The sequence below is a fragment of the Macrobrachium nipponense genome, chromosome 6, assembly GCF_015104395.2.
Source record: "Macrobrachium nipponense isolate FS-2020 chromosome 6, ASM1510439v2, whole genome shotgun sequence".
NCBI lineage: Eukaryota > Metazoa > Arthropoda > Malacostraca > Decapoda > Palaemonidae > Macrobrachium > Macrobrachium nipponense.
Genome location: NC_061108.1, coordinates 46,023,753 through 46,050,172, shown reverse-complemented (window position 1 = coordinate 46,050,172; position 26,420 = coordinate 46,023,753). Strand labels below are relative to the sequence as shown.

The following is a 26,420-nucleotide window of genomic DNA, read 5'->3' as shown; positions in this document are numbered from 1 at the left end:
TACTTTCTTACCGCCTGCGATCCCTGTGATTATTAAAGTATAAAGAACCTGCATTACGGCCAAAGGGGTTGTAAAAAGTTGGCGACAGTGACAGGATCGTATGCGGGTGTGCACAGTTTGGGTTTGTGGAGGAACTCTGGGATAGGTTACAATATTCAATTTGGTTTTGTTGCTTGCCTTACTCTTCCCCCATGTAGGTCATTCATTATTGAGGATTTTGTTTTTGACCCAGCCAAAGTTTTGGGCTCTGCTGACTCTATAAAATATCTTGCCACATTAAATAAGGAGTATTTGAGGAGTTGTGCTCATTGGTTAGATATTTCTTTTAGACCCACGGATACTACGGCTCAGTTGTTGTCTGTCAAGGCGATGGTGGCTCGTGGTATAGCCGAGGAGGTTAGTGTTAATCCTGGGCTGTCTCTATTTGAGGACCATCCTCGTACTGGTGTTTTATATACTGGTCCAGCTAATTTTAACTGTAAAGACTAGTCTCTCTAATAACCCCTTTTTAGAGGCAGAGCCAGAGCCAGCACAGTCTGTGGTAAATCCTGAAAATGAGAACCTTAGCTTAATTTGCAAACGGATAGAATTATTGAAGGTATACGTAATTCGAAGAGAATGAGTTGGAAATGGCTAGAATTAACTTAGACTTGGCTAGGTTACGAGCTAACCCTGACTTTAATAGTACTCCCAACAGTCCTTCTTCAGATTGGTTTAACATGATTGCGGCATTAAAGTTAGTGTCAGTGTTTGATGAAGGTAATGTGCGGAGTTCTTTAAGGCTTTTGAGCGGGTGGCCACTAGGTTGTCTTGGCCCACCGAGATGTGGACTGTACTGATTCAATGCAGGTTGGTAGGTAAGGCCATTCGCCAATATAATCCTTTGGAAGAGAGTGCCAGAGATTATGGTAAAGTTAAGCCGTTGATTCTCAAGGTGTATGACTAATTGTCTAAAGGAGGAGCAGTTTAACGACTGGGTAAAGAGTCGCCAGGTGGTCTCCTTCTCCTCCTTGAGGGAGCTGATGCTACTTGAGGAATTTAAAAAAACAAAAAAAACATTGTAATAAGGAACGTTAAAATTCCTCGCCTGGAGGAGGTTAAAGCATGTAGCTTAAGTAAAGGCGCTCAGATAGCTGATGAATATGTTTGAACACACCGTGTAGGTAACAGTAGTTTTGGCCCATCAGCTTTCAAATCCCAGCCTGCCAGGCAGAACAATAATAATTTGAGATCTAATAACCCCTTTAAAACAAAGTGAAATAAGCCAAGGAAATAACCTGAGTGGAAAGAACACTCTGGTGTTTTCCCAGAGTAACCAAAGTTCTAATAATGTTGGTAGAGCTAGGGGAACTTTTTTTTTGGTTTTTTTTTGGGTGCCCTTCTTAAAAATTGTATTTTTTGTAGTTCACGAGTCTGTGTGAGAGAGAGAGAGAGAGGGGGGGAAGGGGGGAGGGATAGAGAGAGAGGACCCGAGAGAGAGAGAGAGAGAGAGAATGTCACCTCGGTGCCCTTGCTGCTCTAAGGTCATTGCTACCAACACATTCTTTTTTTCTTTTGAGACTGTACCGAGGTTAGAACCTCAGTAACATATGTAACGATTCCATTGTTCGGTGTCATGTCAAGCCTGAATGGAAGCATGCAGCCTTTATATTGCCATACCAATAATTTGCTTCTGCTCCATTTGTCATTTATTTTTCTTTATTGCTGTCAGGCATGAATATACCAAAATCAACAATATCTTATTTTGTCACTTAAGGAGTCAAACATGTAATACTAAAAAGCCGGTTTATTACATACTCTAAAAACTATTTACAAAGGACAGCACAACTTCAACAAGACATGTGTAATGGCAACATCACTGTTTACTGCTGCTGCTGTAAGATATTACATTTCAAACTTGCAACAGTAAATCCTAAAAACCTGTAATGGCATTTGTACAATGATACGTACACAGACATGGTAGTCTTAACATACTTATTCATAATAATCTGTACGATAAAAATTCATAATTATTATACCTAATATATTAGTAACATAATAAAAAAAAAGCAAACTAGGCTAAGGGAGGTTGACGTCACTGTGGCACCGGAGGTAAATTAACATTGATAAATTCAGCAAAAGCATCATTTGCAGAATCTGCATGTGCAACTATAAAGGGGTGTTCCAGTAGACGTATGTAATTTGGCCGCAATTTGTAATCCTTGACTAGGCTGAAAAGAAAATGATAAAAAATTAAAGTCGAAATAGAAACTGCAATTATTATCAATTCATGTGCTAATCAATACCATTTATGACAGTAATTATGCCTTATCCCATCCAACATATCATTTGTATGTCATCCAGTTTGCCTTGAGGCCTGGCATCCTTGAGACTTAAATTACTTAAGCATTATAGCTGTGTTTTTCATGCATATCAAACGTCTTGACTTCCTGATTGAAGAGGACAAATGTTTATGATTGAGAATTATGAAAATTTGACTCCCATATGAAATTACAGATCTCAAATTTAAAGAAAAATCTTGTAAATATCATATATACAGTCGACCACAGCCATACAGTGGAACCCCCGTACTCGCAGGGGATGCATACCAGATCCCCCCGCAAATAGTACTCAGAACCTCTAAAAAGGCTTATAACTGTCTTACTTGAAAGTTCAAATACGAAATGTATACCTTTAATATACCTTAAATTACTATCCTATTACTGTATCAACCTTTGAGATTATATTATCAAAATAATTTCAAAGTCATCTTATAAATTTTACCATCCATTAAAAATATATACGTACAACCAATAACAGAGAGAGAGAGAGAGATAATGATTCCTTATGGACTCCACCTCCGACTCCTTCCCCTCCGCCTAAACATATATCAAATTGTCATTTACTCCCACCCCTCCTTTCTTAAAGTGGATAAAAAGACTGGGAATCGCTATTTCTTTTACTAAACTTATTAACCCTTAAACGCTGAGCCGGTATTTCTGAAAGTGTCTCCCATATGCCAGCGGTGTTCAGAAGTGAGCGCCAAAGCGGGAAAAAAAAATCACAGCATGCTTAGTTTTCAAGATTGAGAGTTCATTTTTGGCTCCTTTTTTTGTCATTGCCTTTAGTTTAGTATGCAACCATCAGAAATGAAATAAAATATCATTATCACATATAAATATTGGAATATATGACAGTGCAAAAAAAAATTTCTTATATAATTGTATACAAATTGCGCTGCGAGCAAAACGGTTAAAGCTAATGAGTTAATTTTTTTTCCGTTGTATTGTACACTAAATTGCGATGACTTTGGTATACAACAAATTGTAAAAAGATCAAAGCAACACAGAGAAAATATTATCACAATATGATGCATGAATTCATAACGCGCGGATGTAAAAAAATTTGTTTTCAAAAATTCACCATAAATCGAAATATTGTGCTAGAGACTAACAATTTGTTGCAACATGAAGGTAACTGATTGAATATTAATAGACTGTAAGTGTTGTAGCTTACAATTGCAGTTTTCGACCATTTCGGTCGAGTTAAAGTTGACCGAAGGTCAAATTTTTTCTATTTATCGTTATTTATATGAAAATATTTCAAAACTGATAAAAGCTACAACCATGAGTTATTTTTTGTTGTATTCTACATGACATTGTGCACATTTTCATAAATAAAACTTTATGTAATGGCTAATATAAAACGGTGCAAACATTACGACAATCCGACGAAAGAATTTCTGATTTTTCCGGTAGAGATACTGCACAGACGTAAGGAAAAAGTTTTTTTTCAAAAACTCACCATAAATCAAAATATTGTGCTAAAGACTTCCAATTTGTTGCAAAATTCAGGTCAATGATTGAATATTACTAGAATGTAAGAGTTTTAGCCTACAATTGCATTTTTCAACCATTTCGGTCGTGTTAAGTTTGACCAAAGGTTGAAATTTTGGCACATCATGATTTATATGAAAATATTTCAAAACTGATAAAAGCTACAACCATGGGTTGTTTTTTGTTGTATTCTACATGAAATTGCACACATTTTCATATATAAAACTTTATGTAACGGCTAATATAAAATGGAGCAAATATTACGACAATCCGACGAAAGAATTTCTGATTTTTTCAGCAGAGTTACTGCGTGGATGAAAGGAAATTTTTTTTCAAAAATTCGCAATTAATAGAAATATTGTGCTAGACTTCAATTTGTTGCAAAATGAAGGTAAATGATTGAATATTACTAGAATGTAAGAAATTTAGCTTACCATTGCGTTTTTCGACCATTTCGGTCGAGTTAAAGTTGACCGAAGGTTGAAATTTTGGCACTTATCGTGATTTATATGAAAATATTTCAAAACTGATAAAAGTTACAACCATGGGTTGTTTTTTGTTGTATTCCACATGAAATTGCACACATTTTCATATATAAAACTTTAAGTAACAGCTACTATAAAATGGCGCAAACATTACGACAATCCGACGGAAGAATTTAGGATTTTTTTGGTAGTTACCACGCGGACGTAAGGAAAAATTTATTTTCCAAAATTCACAATAAATAGAAATATTGTGCTAGAGACTTCCAATTTTTTTGCAAAATGAAGGTAAATGATTGAATATTACTAGAATGTAAGAGTTTTAGCTTACAATTGTGTTTTTCGATCATTTCGGTCGAGTCAAAGTTGACTGAAGGTTGAAATTTTGGCACTTATCGTTATTTGTATGAAAATATTTCAAAGCTGATAAAAGTTACAACCATGGGTTGTTTTTAGTTGTATTCTACATGAAATTGCGCACATTTTCATATATAAAACTCTATGTAACGGCTAATATAAAATGGTGTAAAAATTACGACAGTGACGAAATAATTTTTGAGATGTGTCGCTGATGCTTTTTAGTGCGAGAAGAAAGAAATTTGCGCATGCGCGCCTGGGTAACGCTCATAAACAAAACAACAGCTTGATCCGTGAACTCCCAGCAGACCTATAAATATTTTTCCGCAAATATTTAAAAAACTTTTTAGCGTCGACATATTTTACGTCAATTAAGCACCTGACAGAAAATTTTTGCAGACATAAAATACGTCCAATAGGCGTTTAAGGGTTAATATTTAAAAATTGGTTATTAGGTAAATCATTTACTTATATTACAAAACAAATAAACATATGTAAGAGAGAGAGAGTGAGAGAGAAATTTTATTATTGTTTAATCTCATTAAACTTAATATTATTTGAAAATTAGTAGTGTAAATTATTTTATCAATAAAATGTAGTGGTATCCTTAAAGATACATACATACATTTCTAACACTTCCAGCCAAAACAGAAAGAGAGAGTTACCACTATGACATACATATCTTGTCGAGAGAGAGAGAGAGAGAGAGAGAGAGAGAGAGAGAGAGAGAGAGAGAGAGAGTTACAAGGATTAGGATGTTTCAAAAACTTAATAGTCCATCCGAGGAGACATTGTGACCTCACTTATCTTTTGGAGCAGGTTTTACTGTTCATTCAGTGTCCCAATGGTTTTGTCTAGCTGTCTTTTAAGTTCTTCCACACTGTTGCTGGTTACAACTGGTGGCAGTTTCTTTAATGTGTTACATAGCTTGTATTTTAAAGAAGTTCCCACAATGGGATGTGTTGTATCTCTTCAGTTCTAGTTTCCATCCATTAATTTTGTTTGGTTTTCATTTAATGTAAATAGGTTACTGACTACTTTTGTTATGCCTTTCAGGATATTGAATGTTTCTATTATTTGTCCTTACAATCGTTGTGCTTGTAAGCCATACATGTTCAGGCTCTCTAGTCATCTCTGGTGACTTATTTGCCTGACAAAGTTCCACACAAGAAACTAATGGCAAAAGTTAGAGCTTTAGGGATTGTAGGAGAAACAGCAGACCAAATCGAAGACTGGCTAACTTATAGAAAACAGTCGTAATAAATGGTGAAGAATATTACATTAATAACATTGATGCAGGCTTAACTAGCAGGATAGCCATATTTGCAGATGACACCAAACTAGGTGTAAATGCAGCAGACCCAGATACAGTGGAAAGGTTAAGAAATGATCTAAAGAAAATAGGAGTGGTCAAAAAGATGGCAAATTCCTTTTAACTTGGATAAGTGTAAAGTGTTACAAATAGGAACAAACAACCCTCATGCCAACTACATGCTGCTTGGGAATGACATAAATAGCGTAGATCAAGAAGGGGACCTTGGAGTCATTATTACCAAGGACTTAAAATCCACGAAACAGTGCATAAAAGCTGAAATGAAGGCACAGAAACTAGTGGGATACATAAAAAGGCAGGACAAATACAGAAAAAGGAAACTGTGCTGTATATGCAGTACAGTTAGACATCTTGTATATGCAGTACAGTTTCGGTCACCAACACTAAGAAAGGACATAAATAGATTAAAAGGGGGTAACAAGCTTGCTTGCTTGTACCCCTTCTAATCTATTTATGTCCTTTCTTAGTGTTGGTGGCCAAAATTGTACTGCATATCCAAGATGAGGTCTAACTATTAATGTGTGGAGCTGCAGCACCATTTCCTTGTTTTTGTTTGTTCCTATTTGTAAAACTTTACACTTATCCAAGTTAAAAGGCATTTGCTACCTTTTTGACCACTCTCCTATTTTCTTTAGATAATTTCTTAAAACTTTCCACTGTATCTGGGTCTACTGCATATACACCCAGTTTGGTGTCATCTGCAAATATGGCTATCCTGATAGTCAAGCCTACATTAATTTTATTAGTGTAATATTCTTCACCACTTATAATGATTCTCTGTTTTCTATAAGTTAGCCAGTCTGCCTGGCCAGTTCTTCCATCTTTTAGAAACAAGTAATTTCCTTCTCCCTGCACTACGATTACACTATTTCTATTTTTTACCTTGATTTTCTTCACTGCTTTGGCTTATCTTCTTGGTTCCTGCACCTGAGTAAGAATTAACTTTTCTCTTACTTCTATGTTTGGCCAATTAAGGTTATTTCCTCTTCTGTTTCTGAGAGCACAGCAAATTTATTCATTGAGTTGATTCCTTTTGGGGGACAATTGTGTTTTCTGGCTGCTATTACTCTTCTACCAACAACTCTCTTGAATTCATTGTTTTTATTCTTGTAGGCTTCTTTCTTTGTACCTTGTCTAGTGCTCATGTTTCATTTCTGGTTCGGTCTTAAGAAATTGTTTTCTAATCTCAACTATACTCTCTTCGTTTTCCACTATGTTATTGTTCAATTCCTGTTTCTCTCTCTTAAGGTTTGTCACTTTTCTTACATCTCCAATTTCCTCTTACATCCTGTCTTCTCTTCTCTTGCCTTCAAGTCTGTCCTTTGTCAACTCCTTTAGTTCCTTTGCTAATTCTTCTACTTCCTTTCTTCCTCAGTTAAGTTATCTCCTGTTCTTGTTGACAGGAAAGACAGACACTGAGACTATGTAGCTTTGATGCGTATGCTTCTTTGTAGTCGAGGCACCACTTGTTTACATTGCATTTCGCACATGTGTCATGGTAATTGCTTCATAGCAAAGAATTAAGAGTTAAAGGAAAGGAAAACGCATCTTCAAGAAGTTCTACAGCACGGAGGCATTTGCGCATGTGTTGGAGGTGCCTGTTCTCATGATGCTTCTAGAATCAGCAGGAGTTTTGTGGAACTTGACAGGCACCGACGGGACGTGAGGAACGCCGCGATTTCTGATGTAATACTTCGTCCAGATCCTTCTAAGAAGTTCTAGTAATCTCGGGAGTCTGTGACATTCGTCGTAGGCCCCGCCCCTAGAATGCCGTATAAATACGACTAACGAAGTAGGAGAGAGAGATCATCAGTAAGAGCCACAGATCAGATTATCAGTGAGAGATCAGCAGCAGAGATCATCAGAGAGAGAGATAAGACAAGAAGGATGAAGGATCAGAAAGGAAAAGGCGCTCGAGAATTGGTTGAATTCTGGTCGAGTCGTCCAGTCAGGGAGTGGACGACCCAGTTATTTCGACGTAGAGCTGGACTTCAGGGAAGAAACGTTCTACAAGAGGTTTTGAGAATTTCCTGCCCTTCAAGTATCAAGAATAGACATTGTTTTCTGCAATACGGTGTCCAGAAGACATCTGAAGTATAGTTTTCCTTTTGTGAAGCCATCGCTTCGAGTCGCAAAACTGGCCAGCAAGTATTTGAATTACCTCACTTCTTCCCCAGTTCACGCATTGTAAGATTTTGCCTTTTTTATGTAAATAGGAGACACCATTCTGCATTCATCTTTGTTAGTAAGCTTGTAAATAAACCTTTGTTGTGTTTGTGTATCTTCTATATTCATATCCCCAGTTTCAACTGTTGGTGATGAATTCTTGTTTTTTATCATTATATCGAACCTGAAGCGGACCTCTCTCGGTTCGTAACAACATGCGAGCTTCAATTTCAACTTTTCTTGAGTCATCTCTGTTTATGTCTTGGTTTCAATATTCCTATCTGTGCTTTTAAATCAATATTCTTTCTGAGACCAGTTGACAAAGAAAAAGGGGGGGTGGTTGAGTTCTTCCACAATCGTGGCATCCACTTATCCATGGACAGTTCCATAGTTCATCATCAGGATACCTTTTATCACTGCCACGCTAACACACTGTCTCCCTGTTGTTAGACGATTCCAAATGTGTTGCAGCTCCCAACTAAGCAACATTTTGCCAAGAGTGAACAGCAGCATCCCTTAAATTACTAAACATCCAACAGTCATGACCAGCCACAACCTTATGACCAGAATGCTTCTCCTCCAACCATGAAAATCTGCAAGGAATGGCCACAATGGCCACAACAGCAGGCCCCATGGGTAGGAAGTTCCACAATCAATGGCACAGAAGCTCGTCTGGGTTTTTTAGTTGGCTAGGACTCCAAGGCACAAAAGCCTTCACTCACAGGGTAGAGGTTGTAGGGGTGGTCATTCATTGTATGCAGTGAGCTTACTGGGCCACAATAGCAACACTCCATTTATGCATCCCCAGTTGCCCCAGGATCTCTCCAATCCTGGTCTTTGGAAACCTGCAAGCACCTGGCCCACATTATTTAGAGGTTCCAAAGCCTCTGTTCTGATGCATGAGGTAGCTGTCAGCTCCTTACACTAACCTTATGTCTATGTTTTATATATAGTATATACATATATATATATATATATGTATATATGTATATATGTATACACATACATACATACATACATACATACATATATACATATACATAGTACACATATATATATATAGATACATATACATACATATACATACATACATACATACACATATATATATATGTACATACATACATACATATATAAAGACATACATATACTATATCTATCTTTTTTTTAAATGTACCAGGAAGAAATCCTCGCAGGTACAAGATGAAATAAATCAGGGAGAGAGTGGAGTGGCAAGATAGCAGAAAGGCAGTTAAAACAGAAGTAAAGTAGGTTCAAAAGAGGTCACAGTTCAGGGCTGAAGGGACGCTGCAAAAACCCTTAAGTATTGCCTAATGTGGATTACTCCCCTTTGAGAGAGAGAGACCGTCATTGACCCATCATAGAAAGATATGAAGCAGGGAACCCTTAATGCATGCTGGAAGTTGTGGTGGAGTGCGTTCAGTTATAAGAAATTCTCTCCATTAGAATTTCAACATTTGGCCACTGATAAGATGGTCGAACTGGTGAGGATGTTTGGTGGAGAGGGCTTCGATGACATCACCAGGATGAAGTTATCACCCTCACTCATTGATGGCCACTCTGGCACCCTGATGGACCAGGATTTGTTAGAACCAACAAAGTCTGCCAGCAAGGAAGAAGACAAGCCAGGTTTGGGGGATGGGAATGAGGGCCTGTTTTTGGAGCATCTACCCTGACTTATGAGGATGCCCAGGAGTTGCAGGAGTCGCCTTTGGCAAGGGAGCTTTCTATGGAATGGTTCATAAAGTTCACAAACGACCCTGATGTGCATACATGGTGCCTATGATAACACCCTCGTCAGCATGAAGCAGCAACAGCAGCTGCCTATCGCCATGTTTCTCGAGCCTGGGAAGAAAGACTCTCCTAAGCTTCCCGAAACCCCTTAAGAAGTGCCTGAAGAAGGGGATGAGGTGCCCCTAGAGGAGATTAACTTCTCTGCTTTGCTGTGCAGTTATATCTTCATCATCATTCATTGGACTTCACAGCTAATTCATCATCATCTTCAATCAACATTTATTACCAGTGAGTACCTATGTACTCAATTTACATAATCTTAAAATACAGTATGTGTTTAGGTACAGGACTTAACTGTTCCCTGTTGAGAATGTACAATGTCACCTCTATCTACGTTGACAGAAACCAGTAAGGCTTGAATACTAGTTTGAAAAAAATTTAAATGCCTGAATATAGGGATAACTTGATTAGTTTTTGTCTTGGTAAGAGGACAGTAACAATTGTAGGAGTACTATTCACACATAGCTGTAAGCCATATATATATTTAAGGGTGGTAATGTTGTAAGATAACTTTGAAAAGATACTCAAGTATTTTCAGACGATAGTTTAAGGTATATTTGGTGTTTGAACTATTAAAATATGCATTTTTTAAGGGGGTTCCAACTTATCGTGGATTTCAACTTACATCCGGTATATAAAGTTGGGGTCGACTTTAGAAACTTTTACAATGCACAAAAGTGGTGGAAAGTTATTCAACACAACCAACTGCACATGCTCACTAACTACCATTTTTTTTTATTGTACTTTACTATAGAACATCAAATGATAAAGCATGAGATAAATAAAAGCCCCTTTCTAAAAGCTAAGTATGCTAACCATACAAGAATACCAGCAGCTATTTAAGCAACAAATCTAGGAAGCAAAATGTAAAGATTTACTTCAAATACTGTCAATTCATAGCAATGTTATCCCAATACAATAAATACAATATGTTATATCAAGTACTGAGTGACTAAATAAATAGTACCATTCAGTAATACTATTTTATGTTTTATGGTTTAGTTTCTCTACACTTTAGATGAAACATCAATAAATCATATACTTACACTTGTTCTATAAAATTTTCGAAGTTTGGAGAAAAAGTACCATTAGGAAGGCGAGGGGGAGCATCCATTACCACTTGCTTCAGCTGGTCAAAGGGTGTTCCCCATGACTTGTAAGGGAATTTACCAGTTGCTATTTCCACCAAAGATATGCCAAGAGACCAGACATCTGATCTAATATCATATCCTGATGGCACACCCTGCGGGTCTATTCGTTCTGGCTGCGGGAGCATAAAGAGAATTTTATCACACAACTTTTATGCTATATTCACTTAGTATAAAAAAAAAATCGCTACTCTGCAAGGATATTCAACTACATACAAAGTTTCTTACCCAGTAGGTCACAAAATTACAAACGTATTAGCATATAGAACATTCAAACATACAGTATCAAAATGCATGAGGAACATTTTTTTCTGAGGAATCATAAGGTATCACAGACACAAATTACAATGCTTTTATATACTTTTATCACGCTAAACATGGAATTGCATGGATATAGGTGCCTCACAGACTGGTGTGTCCATCTGATGAGACACCTTGTGAATTTAATGAAGTCAGATGGTAGTAGTTTGTTCCCAAATGTGGTTCTCCTTTATGTATGTGTAAAGAAGCTTCCAAAGTAGCTGATGTTAAACATTCTTAGTTCCAGTTTCCATCTACAGGATCTAGTTTGGTTACTCCTTAGAGTTACAGATTCCTGTTGTTATGTCATTTAGACCTCAAGTATATCAAATTTTCCATAAAATGACTTAATGAATGCTTTTCTAGAATATAGCATATACACAAATTTGGCCCAAGGCTAAGCACTGGGACTATGAGGTCATTCAATACTGAAACAGAAACTGACAGTAAAAAGGTTTAAAAGGTGTACGTACTATGAATGAAGTGTTAGGAGTGGGTGCAAAGTAAGATGGAAGAAAGAGCACATGAATGGAGATACAGTTGAAAGGAAAGAAAGGGGCTGAACCTAGGGGCAAAAAGGGATGCCACAAAGAACCTTGAGTAATGCCCACAGTGTACAGCATGAGGTGCACTGGCAGCACTATCCTACTGTGGGGGAATGCTTTCCTAGAGTACAGATTAAGGTGTTCTAACCTCCTTTGGTGTCCATCTGACTGAGGTTAATAGTTTGGACACACTTGCCTGACCTGCTTCTAAACTTCTTTTTCATTCTTTGATGATTAACCATACTAGACAGCATTCTCTTGAATAAGCTCTAACTGAAGTAATTAGGTTAGCACTGCATCCTTTTTTACTGCAGTAAACATAAATTTTCAAAAAATATTATTTGGATACTTACCTACTATAAAAGGTAAGTTATATCGCCATTGGGCAAAAGATTGACTGGCCTGGATGGATTCTCTAGTACTAAGTCTGGCTGATTCTCTAGTACTGGCCTGTCATTCTCCAGTTCATCTTTAGAACGCATCTTGTATAATAGTGCAAGTTTTGCATTTTCAAATCCTTCAGATTTTCTTTATTCCAAGAATGCTTTGTAAGTATCATGAGAGAAATTATTTATTCAAGTTTCTTAGAGCATCCACTTTGGAAATCCAACTAGATCTTGGGACATATTTCAGGTAACTTTACCTAAGTTTAATTATTTCTTATAATATAATGGTTTCCCCCAAAAATGCTTGTTTCCTTGTAACTAGGACATTAATAATTTCTGAGGTGTTTTCCTCAGTATATACACTGCTAGTGTGATCATTTCATAGTTTTGGCAAGACTGCATCACAACTAAAAATATTGCCTTCTTCACCATTTAAAGATTCCATTGTACTCTAAGTTGTAAGTTCTAGCTATAAATTTCCAATACACAAAAAACCTACTGCATAATAATTAATTAACAACTACTCCTCCCACAAAGTAGATGTAAAACTCTCAGCATTAGATCAATGTTTCTTAGAGCTCTTAATATCTGCAGTCCAGAATTTATCAATGAGGAACTGGAATTTATGTACGTATATATCAAATTGGTATTGAAAATAATTTTTAACTAAAGATATTCATTATAGTCTAACATTAGCAAGAAAAATATTTAACTCAACTGATGAGAAAACAGAAAACTGAATTTTATATCTTTCCCATACCATCCCACATTAGAATCTATAGTTTACCCCCAAAAATTTACTTGTTTTAGTGCAACTTTTTCATATCCTAGCACCACTGATAAAACTTTAATATGTAATAGTCCAGAAAACAATGAAGGAGTCATTTATAGGATACCATGCAATTGCAGTAGTATTTATATGGGTCAATCTGGGAAGGCACTCAAAACGCATTCAAATCATAAACACAATACAATATGAACAAATAATACAAGCAATGCTTTATGTGTTCACAGTAGTACGTGTAATTTACCGATCGACTGGTTCGTGTCAAAGATTTTACTTAAGAGCGCAGGTTTTATTGAAAGAAATTTGACAGACAGTTTACTTTGTTCATAAAAAGAACATTTTTTTAATTTACTGCCTGATTTGTATAACTTAGGTCCTTTTATTTTACATGTCATGAGATGTCAGTACAAATTGGATAATTTTGCCCATTAACTTACATTATAATATAAGCTTGTTAATATGTACTTTGTTAATATGCACTTAAGTGGTATGCTGTTTCAAATGGACATACAACTTATTTGATATTTTGATATTTTTCATTTTCTCAACTACTATTCTTATTTCATTGTGTTATTTTACTTTTGAATGGTTTGTAGCTCAAACCGCTAGTTTTTGGTAATGGTATTCCATACAGTGAAGCCCCCTTATTCGCGCACTCTGGATTTGTGGACTCATGTATTCGTGATTTCTCTCTGGAACATATACCACCTTTATTTGCAGAAAATTCACTTATCACCTGTATTTAACTATAAGAAATATCCACAAATTCCTGGAGTTTTTTTAATGATCTCACCATAAAATACTTTTTGTGATAAAACTATTAAAAAAATTTTTAAGTAGTTTTCTTTTCTTGAGTTTTAACTAACAAAATAGGCAGTTTTATGCAGTCTTATAGGGGTTTTGGCTTCCAGTGAACTCCCTTCTCTTAAATACACAAAAATCATATTTTTGCTATACCTTGGGAGTTCTTTACATTATATAATATTCGTTTCAATTCATAATTGTGTACAGAATATCTTTCCACAGCTATTTAGAATATTTACAAGCCACCATCACTTAGAGAAGATTAATTTCCAGTAATTTTTTCATAGGTGAACTTTATTCCCCACTCCTCCTCCTGTTGAAACCATACAGAGGTCATATGTACAGAACAAAATTTTATGGAAGGAGATTTAGAGATGAATTAATAACTAATAAAAAATATACAACAAATAAAAAATGCTGTATTACAAATCAAATGTTCACAATGTTTGCTAGTTTTAATATAGGGTTATAGCTGTAGGATTGTGTTTTTTTATTTTGTTATTCTGAAGTTTAGATTAACCATCACCATGAAGGAAGGTTTTAAAATTTTCAGTGATTTTTATATCTTTGTCAACTAACTTCATTCTCCCACACACTGTATCTACGATTAGACAGAGGGTTTTAAATAATTATCAAAAAGGTATTTTGGATATTATATATGGAAAACATCCAATGAGCACATAGCAATTAGAGATTAATGATCAGCCACTGATACCTGCAAATATTCTGTATTTAGCAGCGTTCACAAATATTTGCTTGTAACATTTATGTATTTTAACTTTTTATTGATTTTAAAGTGTACCTAATTATCTTATAAAGATTCTTAAAATTTTGGTGCGCACACACACACACACACACACACACACACACACACACACACACACACACACACACACACTCTCTCTCTCTCTCTCTCTCTCTCTCTCTCCACATAGGAAAATGGGAAGAATTTTTCCTGGAAAATGCCCAACAGTTTCATCCTCCAGTGGAGCTCTTGGAGTGTTTATTAAGGAAAGAGAAAAAGTTTACAATGTCTGTAGCCAAGAAAGGCCTAAAAACTTAAAGTAAAGTGTTCTCCCCTTATTCGCAAGGGGATGCATACCAGATCCCCCCTGTGGATAGCTAGAATCCGCGAGTAGTTGAAACCTGGTTAACTTAATAATAATAGTAGTATAACTATACCATACAAGATACTTCATCAATTCAATTCATCCTAATGCTATTTATGTTATAGCATCAGGACAAGACTTGAAAACAGGGTACATCAAAGCTTATATGGTTAGGTTATATGAGACACACCTGTATATGAACACTGGGGGCCTACTGATGAGTACAGCTATTCCTATATCAAATCCCCCTTATGGTAAAATCTACTCAAATTGCAGGGTTCAGAACCTATCCCCATTTGAAATGGAGAAATATGCAGTGCACTTACTTATTGTTAAAGAAAGAAAGAAAAAATTGGCTCTCAAGGAATTATGGGATTTTTATTCCTCTTTCCAATGATATCCTTCTCTCTAAAATTGGATTATAAATAACCGAGTAATGGCTACCAACATGCGAATAATTATGTTTTTGAGTTATGGGCTTCCAAAGATTTGCTGTAAATTTTTGCTTTTCTCTTAGAAAAGTCAAAACAACATTATTATAATTACTTTATTTGTACTTTTATTGTTGATTTCTACATCAAGGATCCTGGTCCTCCCCCTAAAAGGGGTATTAATACCCTAAGCGTGACAAGAGACAATGATGTTGACGGCGTGACACGAGACAAAGAGGGAGCTGATAACAATGAATATTTGTGTTTTTCTTTCAGCACACTCCTGGCCTTCGCTAATTTTGCTAGCCTTAGTTGCTTAGTAGCCTTCTTGATATTTGGTAACTTTGCCATTGCTATAAGTTCACTAGGAAGTTATAAAAACAACGTAAACGGCAAGTAAACAAACGCATGTGCATGCAACCACTTTGACGTCTGTGGAGTAACTGAGTTGTTCTTTTGAGTCTCGCCTAAAACTGCCCAGAGCTCTCACACTACCTTTCATCAGTGCCAGACGTATGAGAATTTTGAAACAAATCTGAAAAAATAGCGTGTTTGTTTTTGCATATGTACAGTGAAGACAATCCTGTCAAACTCAGTCATACAGACGACGCAGTTAGGATGATGTCATAATTTAAAAACCCCTATATCTTCATTATTTGTAAAAATAATTGGCTGAAACTTCTAGAAAGCATGTACGGCATGTTTCTGCATAGATAGAAATAATAACTCAATTTTTTATTTTTTCAAGTTGATAAGTCATCTGCCATAGCGGACGGTCCCCTTAAGCTTAGGTCTACATTTAAATCCTGGCCAAGGTAGATGCAATTAACAATTAAAATCTCCTTGGGTATTAATTATTATGTGAAATTTGTGGCTTAATATTTATGAGGAGCTATCTGTAACTGAATGGAACCAAAATACCATCAGTAAACAATAGAAAATATTAACAGACAAAAGTAGACTTTGATAAAGTGAACACTGTAACCCTGACAGGGAGGAGTGAAAAATGACAGCTCCCAACCATACTTCAATGGCAGTTATGCAAAAAAAAAACATAAGTGTGTAGAATGATTAAAATGGGCTTGTTTTTTGTGAAGCATGTCAAGTCAACTGAAACACTCTGATCATTAGATATGTGGCTATTTTCCACATCTCCAAACAGATTAAAATCAAAGAAAAATACTTTTGTTACTTACCGTATTTGCCGGCGTATTAGACACACTTTTTAATGTTAAAATGTATAAAAAGACTGCCCTGCGTCCAATGCTGCCGTATTATGGGTTGGAGACCGAGCCCCGTAGGCTAGGCTATGCCTTTCCTACATAAGCGTAATGGGTAGGCACAGAAATTGTTGCAAATAATAAAACACTGAAAAACGACTAATCATTAAAGTAAATTGTGTTACTAATAATAAAATACTCAAAACAAGCTGTATTATCCGTCTGTTATCACAAACTTACAAAAAAAAGCTTACGATACGTCGGCAGTTAGCCTGTCAGGCATTTGTAATGAGTGGATGTAAACAAAAGCACAGTGCCGCCAGTTGTTTATGGTAAATTTCAAACAAAGTCCATACTTTATTTTAGTATACTCTCGCATTAGTATTGTATTACATGCACAGAATCACATTTTTCCCTACAAAATCACTTTAAAATATCTTTCAATAAATGTATGATGAAACATATTAAGTTCTTTCCACAAAATATCCTTGTAAAATAAGGATGTGTCTTATGCGAGGGTGTGTCTTTTACGCAGGCAAATATGGTACATTATATTCAAGGAGATTTGCATAAGCAATTAACATTAACAATGTATTATTACATACGAAGGAGGAATATCTTAACACAAAAATTTTTTATATGACCACCAATAAAATTTATACTCACAGCCATGTAAGGTTTGCATCCTGCTTGTACTGTTTTAGCAACAGAGTCGACTAAATACCCTGAAATTCCAAAATCACACATTTTCACCTCTCCTCGCCTATTAATAAGGATATTGGATGGCTTCACATCTCTATGTATAACTTTCAACTCGGTATGGAGATAATTTAAGGCACTCACTACCTGAAAACAGAAGACAAAATATCTCAATCCCACACTCAGACATGATAAAGACATTTTTAGTTTGGTAATTCTACACAAGCTAATTTGACAGAATCTAAGTCTTCTCTCTGGTTGACTAGTTCAAGTTTTGTGTAAAATTTCATAAATGGCTTTCTTTCCAATTGTCCTTTGATTGAACACCTTTGTGAGACCTCACAGATATTTTTCAACAATCTCCTTACCTCTAAAGAATTTGCCAGGCTGGTACTAGATATAAGGGTTTGTAAGACAAATAGTAGCAGTTTTTTTCTTATGTTTAGTGAGCATGCTACATCTTTGCTTTGTATACCCCAGCGACTGGTTTAACATATTTTTGAAAAATTTTCTATTATTATTATTTTTATGACAATGTAATTATGTTGCTCACAGTTTCAGTAATGCTGGCAGCTTAAAATTTGACAATCGTGGTAGCACTAGTTACGCTGTCGGTGTGGGTATCACCCCGCCCACTTACAGGGTACAAGAGGAACACCTTCAGCAATTAGTCAATTGTTTTCAACCATTCCCATATGCAGGGAGGAAGGAGGGCTCTGATTCGTAATTACGTACTTGGTAAGTATATATATAAAACATTAATTTATCACAAAAAATGTAATTTTTATGTATACATACATGGGTAACTTGATTAGTTATCAAATTTTCTGTAAGACAGATTTATTCAATTTATATTCAAGATTTATTTGTATGAAACATTTTGGATATTTTGTTGTTTACATTAATGTTAACATTTTAAAATGAGTAAATCACTGTTATAAGCCTTTTATGGGGCGAAAATACTTAAAAGTTGTAAAAGGGTAATAATCTATGATGTCTTAGGATGTTTTGGGATGATGGTTTGGTGTATTTTTGTTTGAAATATTAAATTGTTTTAGTATGATAATTTAAGGTACGGTCAAACCTTGGTTTCTTACGCCTCTCTTTTCGTACGTTTCAGTTTTCGTAGACATTTTTTCTACATAATTTTGTCTCTGTTATCATACGTTTCCTCGGTTTTTGTACACTTGGAAACACTCCATCCAGGGTCCCGTGAGTGACCGGGACCCATAACGAGCGCCAAAACAAAGCAACCCTTCTTCTCATTCTGCTTTTTTGTTATTTTTGTGTTTTTTGCGCTTTTTTTATGTGAGTAAAACTGCTAAATAAGCCATCATGGGGCCAAAGAAAGTTCCAAGGGCTAGCCTTTGTGTAAAAATGGTGAGGAACACTATAGACTTTAAGAAAGACTTGTAGCAAAGTGCTGGAGGAAGTTGCATGCTGATATCAGTGAGAAAATACCTACAAAACCGCTGTACGTTTTGGTTTTCGTGGGAGGTTCTGGAACGGATTATGCACAAAAATGATATTTTTATGATACAATAAAGTTTTGTACATACTTACCCGGCAGATATATACGATTAATGGCCCGCCCAGCCTCCCCTCAGGAGACAGGTGGAAGAGAAAATCTGATTAGGAAACGGGAATGGTTCCTAGTCCCGCTACCCAGCGGCTGGAGGGTAGATCACCTGACCTACCTGTAGCGTGTGCCGCGAAATTTGAAATTCTGTCGGGACGTCGGAGACTTTAGCTAAGTATATATCTGCCGGGTAAGTATGTACAAAACTTTATTGTATCATAACAATATCATTTTTGTACATGCAACTTCCCCGGCAGATATATACTTAGCTGATTGGCACCCTTGCTGGAGGGTAAGAGACAGCTAAATACTATATATAACAAAACAGGAAAACAACATATGTTGTAGGTTATAAAGAAAAAACCTTCGTTCCTACCTGAATGGACAGAAGACTTCATGGATACTGTCTATGAGTCTGCTTGCCTAAAGAGCTTCAGCGAGGATGAGACCTGTGACCGATAGCCCTTCTGGATCGTGTCAATGGGGGCTGGCCCACTTACTTGACAGAGCCTTCTATTGGATCGTGTCAATGGGGGCTGACCCACTTACATGACAGAGCCTTAACCTGTATCATATCAATGGGGACTCGCCCTCTTACATGATAGAGCTTTAGGTATCAATATACAACAAGGAGCACAAAACCAATCCCGACCACCTGACCAACTCTAACCCGTGTTAGAGCTAACAATTGAAAGGGGTTACCACTTAACCCTCTTTCAAACAAATATAAAAACATAACACCAAATTAAAAATTAAACTAAACTAACAAGGATTAGTCTCAGCTCCCTGTCCCAGCACTGAAACAGCAGATATGTAGGGCCCCAACGAGAAGCACTTATCTCAAGTCACTCTCATGTCTCTCAAGTAGAGAGAAGCAAACATTGAGTTGCATCTCCAGGATGTAGAGGCTACAATATTGTTGAGCGACATATTCTTCTGAAACGCCAGAGGTGTCGCAATGGCCCTTACTTCATGTGCTTTAACTCTAAGGAGTTTAAACTGTTCATCATCGCACGTCGCATGCGCCTGTTATGACGTTCCTCATAAAGAACACCAGAGCGTTCTTAGAAATGGGTTTTCTGGGATCTCTGACAGAACACCAGAGACTCTTTAGGTTGCCCTTAATCTTCTTTTTTCTTCTTTCCAGGTAGAATTTTAAGGGTCCTGACAGGGCACAGAGATCTCTCTATCTCTCTTCCCACTGTGGGTGAGAGCCCTTTGACCACAAAACTTCAAGGCTAGGGTTTAGAGGGATTCTCGTTCTTCGCTAAGAACAAAAGTTTTAAAAGAGCAGATTGGCGACTCTCCTTTAAACCCTACTCTAGCATCCAGAGCCTGAAGCTTGCTAACTATTCTAGCAGTCGCCAGCGCTAAAAGAAACTGAGACTTTCTAGTCAGGTCCCTGAAGGACACCTGTTGAGGGGGTTCGAACTTGTCCGATACTAGGAACTTGAGAACCACATCTAAGTTCCAACTAGGCGGTCTGGAGTACTACTTCTCAGTCGTCTCAAAAGATCTGATAAGATTATGCAGATCTTATCCTCCGCATTATTCAGGTCCCTGTTCCTGAACACCGCAGATAGCATGCTACAATAACCTTAATCGTAGAGACAGCTAAGCTGTATTCTTCTCTTAAAAAGAGAAGGAAGTCAGCAAATATGGTCACAGAGGTATTGGATGAGGATAGTTTCTTCATCCTGCACCATCTCCGAAACACTTCCCACTTCGACTGGTAGACTCGCAAGGTTGATGACCTGCGGGCTCTGGCGATCGCGCTAGCAGCCTTGCGTGAAAAGCCTCTCGCTCTGACAAATCTCTCGATAGTCTGAAGGTAGTCAGGCAGAGAGCAGGGAGGTTTTAGTGAAACCTGTCACAGTGGGGTTGTCTGAGCAGATCTCTCCTGAGTGGAAGAGATCAGGGGAAGTCCACCGTCCATACCAGTACCTCTGTGAACCATTCCTGAGCGGGCCAAAAGGGAGCGACCAGAGTTAGTTTCGTTCCTGTTGAGGGGCGAACTTTCACAATACTTCCCCCAAAATCTTGAATGGGGGAAACGCGTAGCTGTCTATCCCTGTCCAGTCTAGAAGGAGTGCGTCTACCGTTATTGCTCTCAGATCCGAAATGGAGGAGCAAAAGTTATCCAGTCTCTTGTTCTAATTCGTGGCAAAAAAGGTCTATGTGTGGTCTGCCCCCAAAGGCTCCACAACAACTGGCAAAAGTCTTGATGGAGAGTCCATTCTGTGGGGAGGACTTGATCTCCTGCTCAGCAGGTCCGCCCTTACGTTCTTCTCTCCCTGAACAAATCTGGTGAGAAGTGTAATTTCTCTCTCCTCTGCCCACAGCAACCGGTCTCTTGCTGTTTTGTACAAGGAGACGTAATGAGTCCCTCCCTGTTTCCTAATATATGCCAGGGCCGTGGTGTTGTCCGAGTTGACCTGGACCACCGAGCCTCTGACTTCTGGTTCGAAACTCCTCAGGGCCAGGAAGACTGTATTCAACTCCTTCTTGTTGATGTGCCAGTTCACCTGGTCCCCCTTCCAGGTGCCTGACACTTCTTTCGCCCCTAGTGTTGCTCCCCATCCCGACTCTGAGGCCTCTGAGAACGACACTAGGTGCGGTTCCGGCTTTTAGAAGAGACAAGCCCTTGTTCATTCTGAGAGGGGAAAACCACCAACTAAGCCCCTTTTACCCCTTCTAGGCTCAGGATGGAGTCCGCAGCGAAGTTCTTGGTACACTCGAACTAAGTCTACATCGTAGTTCGTAACTGACCCGGCCGCTCTGGCAGCTGCCGACTGACTGCATTCGGTATCGAGGTAAGTTGTCCAAGAATCCGAGCAAGTCACGTGACCTTCGCCTTTGAAGGGTTATGCTGAGACACCATCAAAAACGTATATTTATTTGTCACCGATGCCGGACGGCGAGGTGATGATTCTGTTAAAGCATGTGCCCCGACAGGTGAAAGTAAATTGCCTTCTAGAGACCGAGGTTCCTGATGGCAAGACATTCTCATAGTAGTTGAATCTCAGCTAAGAAGAAACAACACTATGTGCCGTAGAAGACGAAGGAGGACAGAGAATGCAACGTACTTCTTCACAGCCGAATCGAGAGAAAGATTCTCAAGATTCTGAACCCGTGCTTACCAATGACTGAAAACGCTAACCTCTATTTCATTGCTGTCCGGTGAGAAGTTATAATTGCTAAGAAAGTGGGGCGTTTTTCAGTAATGAAGTACTGCCTGCAGAACTGCTTCTCATGGGTTGAACATTTGGAAGCAGAGCTGTCAGGCCTGGGAATAGGCGATGTCTTCCAATACATCTGTTAATTCGGGGTGAACAATGAACAATTGCACACCTACTAATACGAGATATTTTGAAGACAAACTCCGATGTCTGAAGAAAAAACATTCTGCATTATCGCAGTGCAATCCAGCAGTAGACTAGTACAGACTTCTGCTACAGTGCGGTAAACAGAAAAAAGAGAGTCCAAGAGATATCTCTGTTGAAAATTTCTCGCAATGTCGAAGGCGATGAAACCTAGCATCACAGCAGTAATGGTCATTCATGTATGCGAGAATCCCCGTTAATGAGAGACCTAAGTCTGTGATTGTTGGGCAGAGATACGGTTCGGCAGCCAATCATTGCAGGGGAGAGAGAAGCAACCGACCGTGCATCTCAGAGAGCCAGCTGGTACTGAGCTGTTATCGCAGTGACAGCCGACTCATACACCGTTAGCTCTCGCCGACTCATCATCCTGAGTTACCATGTAATCCATTCCACGAAGGAAATGTGTTCGGCTAGAACCATCGAGCATAAAATTAGGATACTCGTTGTCTCGGTCGCCATCAGTAGAGCTAACTACGGTATGCGCCTACACCCCGGACAGTTCAACTGCTTAACAGAATCATGTCGCGAAGGTAAAATACATAGAATTTTTGTAGGTTTCTGTACAACTACCTCCATCCTACATTCTTTCCCCTACAAGGAATGAGAGTAAGGATTGGAGATCGACCGCCTTCATTCTCTAGTCAAGAGAATGAAGGAGATGTCTTTCCCGAAGGAAAGCTTCAATTGTGAACAGAGTACCGAAGACGACAGTTCAAGCTTCTTATCTTATTGGGCAGAAGACTTCATGGACATTGTCTATGAGTCTGCTCTGCCTGAAGAGCCTCAGCGAGGTAGTGACCTATGACTGGGAGTTCTTCTGGATCTTGTCAATGGGGGCTTACCCGCTTACGCGACAGAACCTTATAGGATCTTTGTCAATGGGACTAGCCCACTTACATGACAAAGCCTTTTGGATCTTGTCAATGGAGGCTTATCCACTTACATGACAGAACCTCTAGGATCTTGTCAATGGGGCCAACCCGCTTACATGACAGAACCTAATCCAGGAATTCGAGCATTTGGCGGTGTTCTCGAATTTCGAGGTAAAAATTATCGGAGATTCTCATCCAGCTCATCTTGGACCGAGGTTTCGCTTAAGTGTTAAGAGATTGTAAAAAACTCGAACACTGCGAGTGCTAGAAATTCCGCAAAATCTTAAGCACTCTGCGAAACCCCCACCAAATTCGTCAGACGATCATCGGTTGGTGGTTCTCTCGATTCCCATAGAAATCGAGGATGGGGCAGGATACCTCCTCAATGACTGGGCTTACGCCAAGGTAGGTTCCGAAGATCCCCACCCGGCCGCGCAGTCCTCCACGTAGTAGAGGCTTTTCTGTCCGAAGAAGGGCGCCTACCAGGAGTAAGGCGCCTGCCTGAAGAAGAGAGCCTGCCAGGAGAAAAAGCGTCTGCTAAGAGAGGAGCATCTATCATGTGAGGAGCGCTTGTGAGGAGAGGGGCGTCTACCAGGAGTAGAGCGCCTGTTAGGAGAGTCGCGCCTGCCAGGTGAGAGGCGCCTGCTGTGAGAAGAGCACCTGGTAGGCACAAAAGCACCTGCTAGGAGAGGAGCGCCTGCCAAGAGGAGCCCGCTTGCTAGAAGAGGAGCGGCTAATTGGAGAAGAGCGCCTAACAGGGGAGAGGCACCTGGAACTTCTCGGAGAAGGGCTCTTGTCCTGAGAGGCACATCTCTTGCGAGGGGGGAGCTCAGAGCTCTTGATCAGAAGCGCGATGTCCTTCTTGCGAGGAGGGTCCTTAACCAGAGCGCCCATCAACGTAGAAAGTTGCTCCTAGAGGTCCACAAGGACCCGCTTAGTAGACTTCTCCTGATCTCCTTCGGGAGAAGCCAAACTTCCTGTCAAAAAGGCGACTCCTCATGCGAATCGTGCCTGCAAGGAGAAAAGCGCCTGATGGGAAATGAGCGCCAGGCTGGCGCCACGCGCCTGCTAGGAGCGGCGTGCCTGTGAGGAGAGAAGCGTCTCGCGGCCTGGAGAAGCAGAATCGGAAGAAGCACTTCCTCAGGATGCCTTTTCTGTGGCGATCCATGGTAGTCTGGGTCGAGACAACAGAGCCTGCCAAAGGGACGCCTGACCGTTGGGGATGCTCTACATCCTCCTTACGGCTGTCGACATTCCTCCTCCCCTGGTTCTGGGAGTTTGGAAGAGGTCTAGGCCTAGGAGCAATGCGGAGCCGGACAGATGCCCCTCCACTACACTGGGAACACTGCACAAAAACTTCCCACAGCACTCTTACCTTCCATTGCAAGCAACTGCAATTCCATCCTGCGAATCTCGGCTTTTATGCCAGAAATATATAAATCAAACTCACTTCGTTTGTTTGTTTGTATGGTGCTTTTACGTTGCATGGAACCTGTGGTTATTCAGCAACGGGACCAACCAGCCACTCCGCTGAGGCGCTTCATCTCGAAGACGAATCCGCAGGTTTGAAGAAGGGAGAAGGGGCTGAAAATGGAGGAGAGGTTGCAACAACTACATTAGGGTTAGGTTCTAAAGCCTCCTCAAGTAGCTCATTAGTACGAGAACTACTGGAGTTTCTAGACGAAGCTTTCCTAACTCTGTTCTTGGGGAGGAACGGACTCCACCGAGTGAAGAGCACACAATCAAACAAGGGAGGGATACACTAACACTTCGAAGGCAAGGGAAATAACGAAGGATCGGCCAATACACGGAAGACGAGCTGACATATGTGGACAGGTCAGCAACCAGGAAAACACAGAGGTCATGGGTTGCATGGCTGTTGACCCTCGGGGCATGTATCTGGCTAGGTGTGGAAAGGATAACCAGATTTTTTCTGGTTGGTACCAGATTGACATCCAGGATTCTCCTATTAAAGTAGTTCGAGGTAAGTATACGGTGTCAGAATAAATATATATATACAAGGTAAGGTACAAAATAAAATGTAATCCTCATTACACCATTCATTCATTCATACACCAAGCTTTTCTTTCTTCTTCTTTTTTCCCACAGTTATCCCTACATTAAGGGTTTGGTTGCTTGATGTGCCTTTTCCACTGCCTTCTATCAAAGGCATCATCCTCCACCAAACCTCTTCTATCAGTTCTTCCTTCACTTTATCTCACCATCTACTCCTCTGTCTCCCTCCTGATTGTCTTCCTCCAACAGGTTCTTCCCAAGCCTCTTCACCCACTACTCATAATCCATCCTTAACACATACCCATACCATCTCAATCATGACTCTCTTATCACCTCTAAAATTTTTACTAAGCCTCCTCCTCTTCTTATTTCATTTTCCAAACTTTTAGCTTGATTGGCATTTTCTTATCACATACTACTACAGCTACATCTCTCCACTTCCCCCACTCAGCTTTTATCCTGCTGTCATTTTCATCCTCACATCCTCCCTCTTGACTAAAATTAGATCCTAAGTATTTAAACTTTTTCACCTGTTTTATAACCAAACCTCTTCTTTCTTGTATTACTATTGTCTCTATCTTTTCTACTGCTCACCAAAACCTGTTTTATTCACATTCACCTTTAAGCCACCCCTCTCTAAAGACTCCTACTCTCCACCCTTCCCTATAGGTCCTCCTCATCTTCAGCAGTAATCACCAGATCAACCGCATACAACAACTCCTACACCTCATCATTCCTGATCTCTTCACTCAACACAACCATGACCAGCACAAACAAAAATGGGCTTCATGCTGACCCTTGGTGTAATCGAACACTAACTTTAAAGTTTTCTGTTAACCAACTTTTCTGGGACTTTCCTCTTCCTCAATTTAGCACGAGAAGAGCCTTTATTAGGTTCAGAGGTTTTGATAACCTAATCCTTTATATAATATATAATAATAATCCTCTTCCTCAAACACCATCACTTCTCTTGGGATTCTACTGTATGCTTTCCCTAGGTCTATACATGTACAATAAAGCTCCTGGTTTCCCTCTAGCTTCTTTTCCTGGAGCTGTCTTACTATGAAGATGGCATCTACCCAACCAATCTTTACAATCTCTCTTAATCTCTCATCTAGTATCCTCTCTAAAACTGTCAATCCATGCTCTGTTAGTTAATTCCCTTGTAGTTAC

General features: G+C 38.9%; 1 protein-coding gene across 4 annotated transcripts in view; it reads right to left on the bottom strand.

The window, feature by feature from the left end:
• Nucleotides 1-1,771: 1,771 nt before the first annotated feature.
• LOC135216718 (dual specificity mitogen-activated protein kinase kinase 6-like) overlaps nt 1,772-26,420 on the bottom strand; it is a 92,277-nt gene continuing 67,628 nt past the window's right edge. For all 4 annotated transcript variants that reach the window (XM_064252175.1, XM_064252174.1, XM_064252177.1 and 1 more), the window contains exons 6-8: nt 17,365-17,544; nt 11,015-11,232; nt 1,772-2,210 (exon numbers count right to left, since the gene is read on the bottom strand). In XM_064252175.1, coding sequence (XP_064108245.1) covers nt 2,075-2,210; nt 11,015-11,232; nt 17,365-17,544 — 534 coding nt within the window. In that variant the 3' untranslated portion in view covers nt 1,772-2,074. The remainder of the gene's footprint in view (nt 2,211-11,014; nt 11,233-17,364; nt 17,545-26,420) is intronic.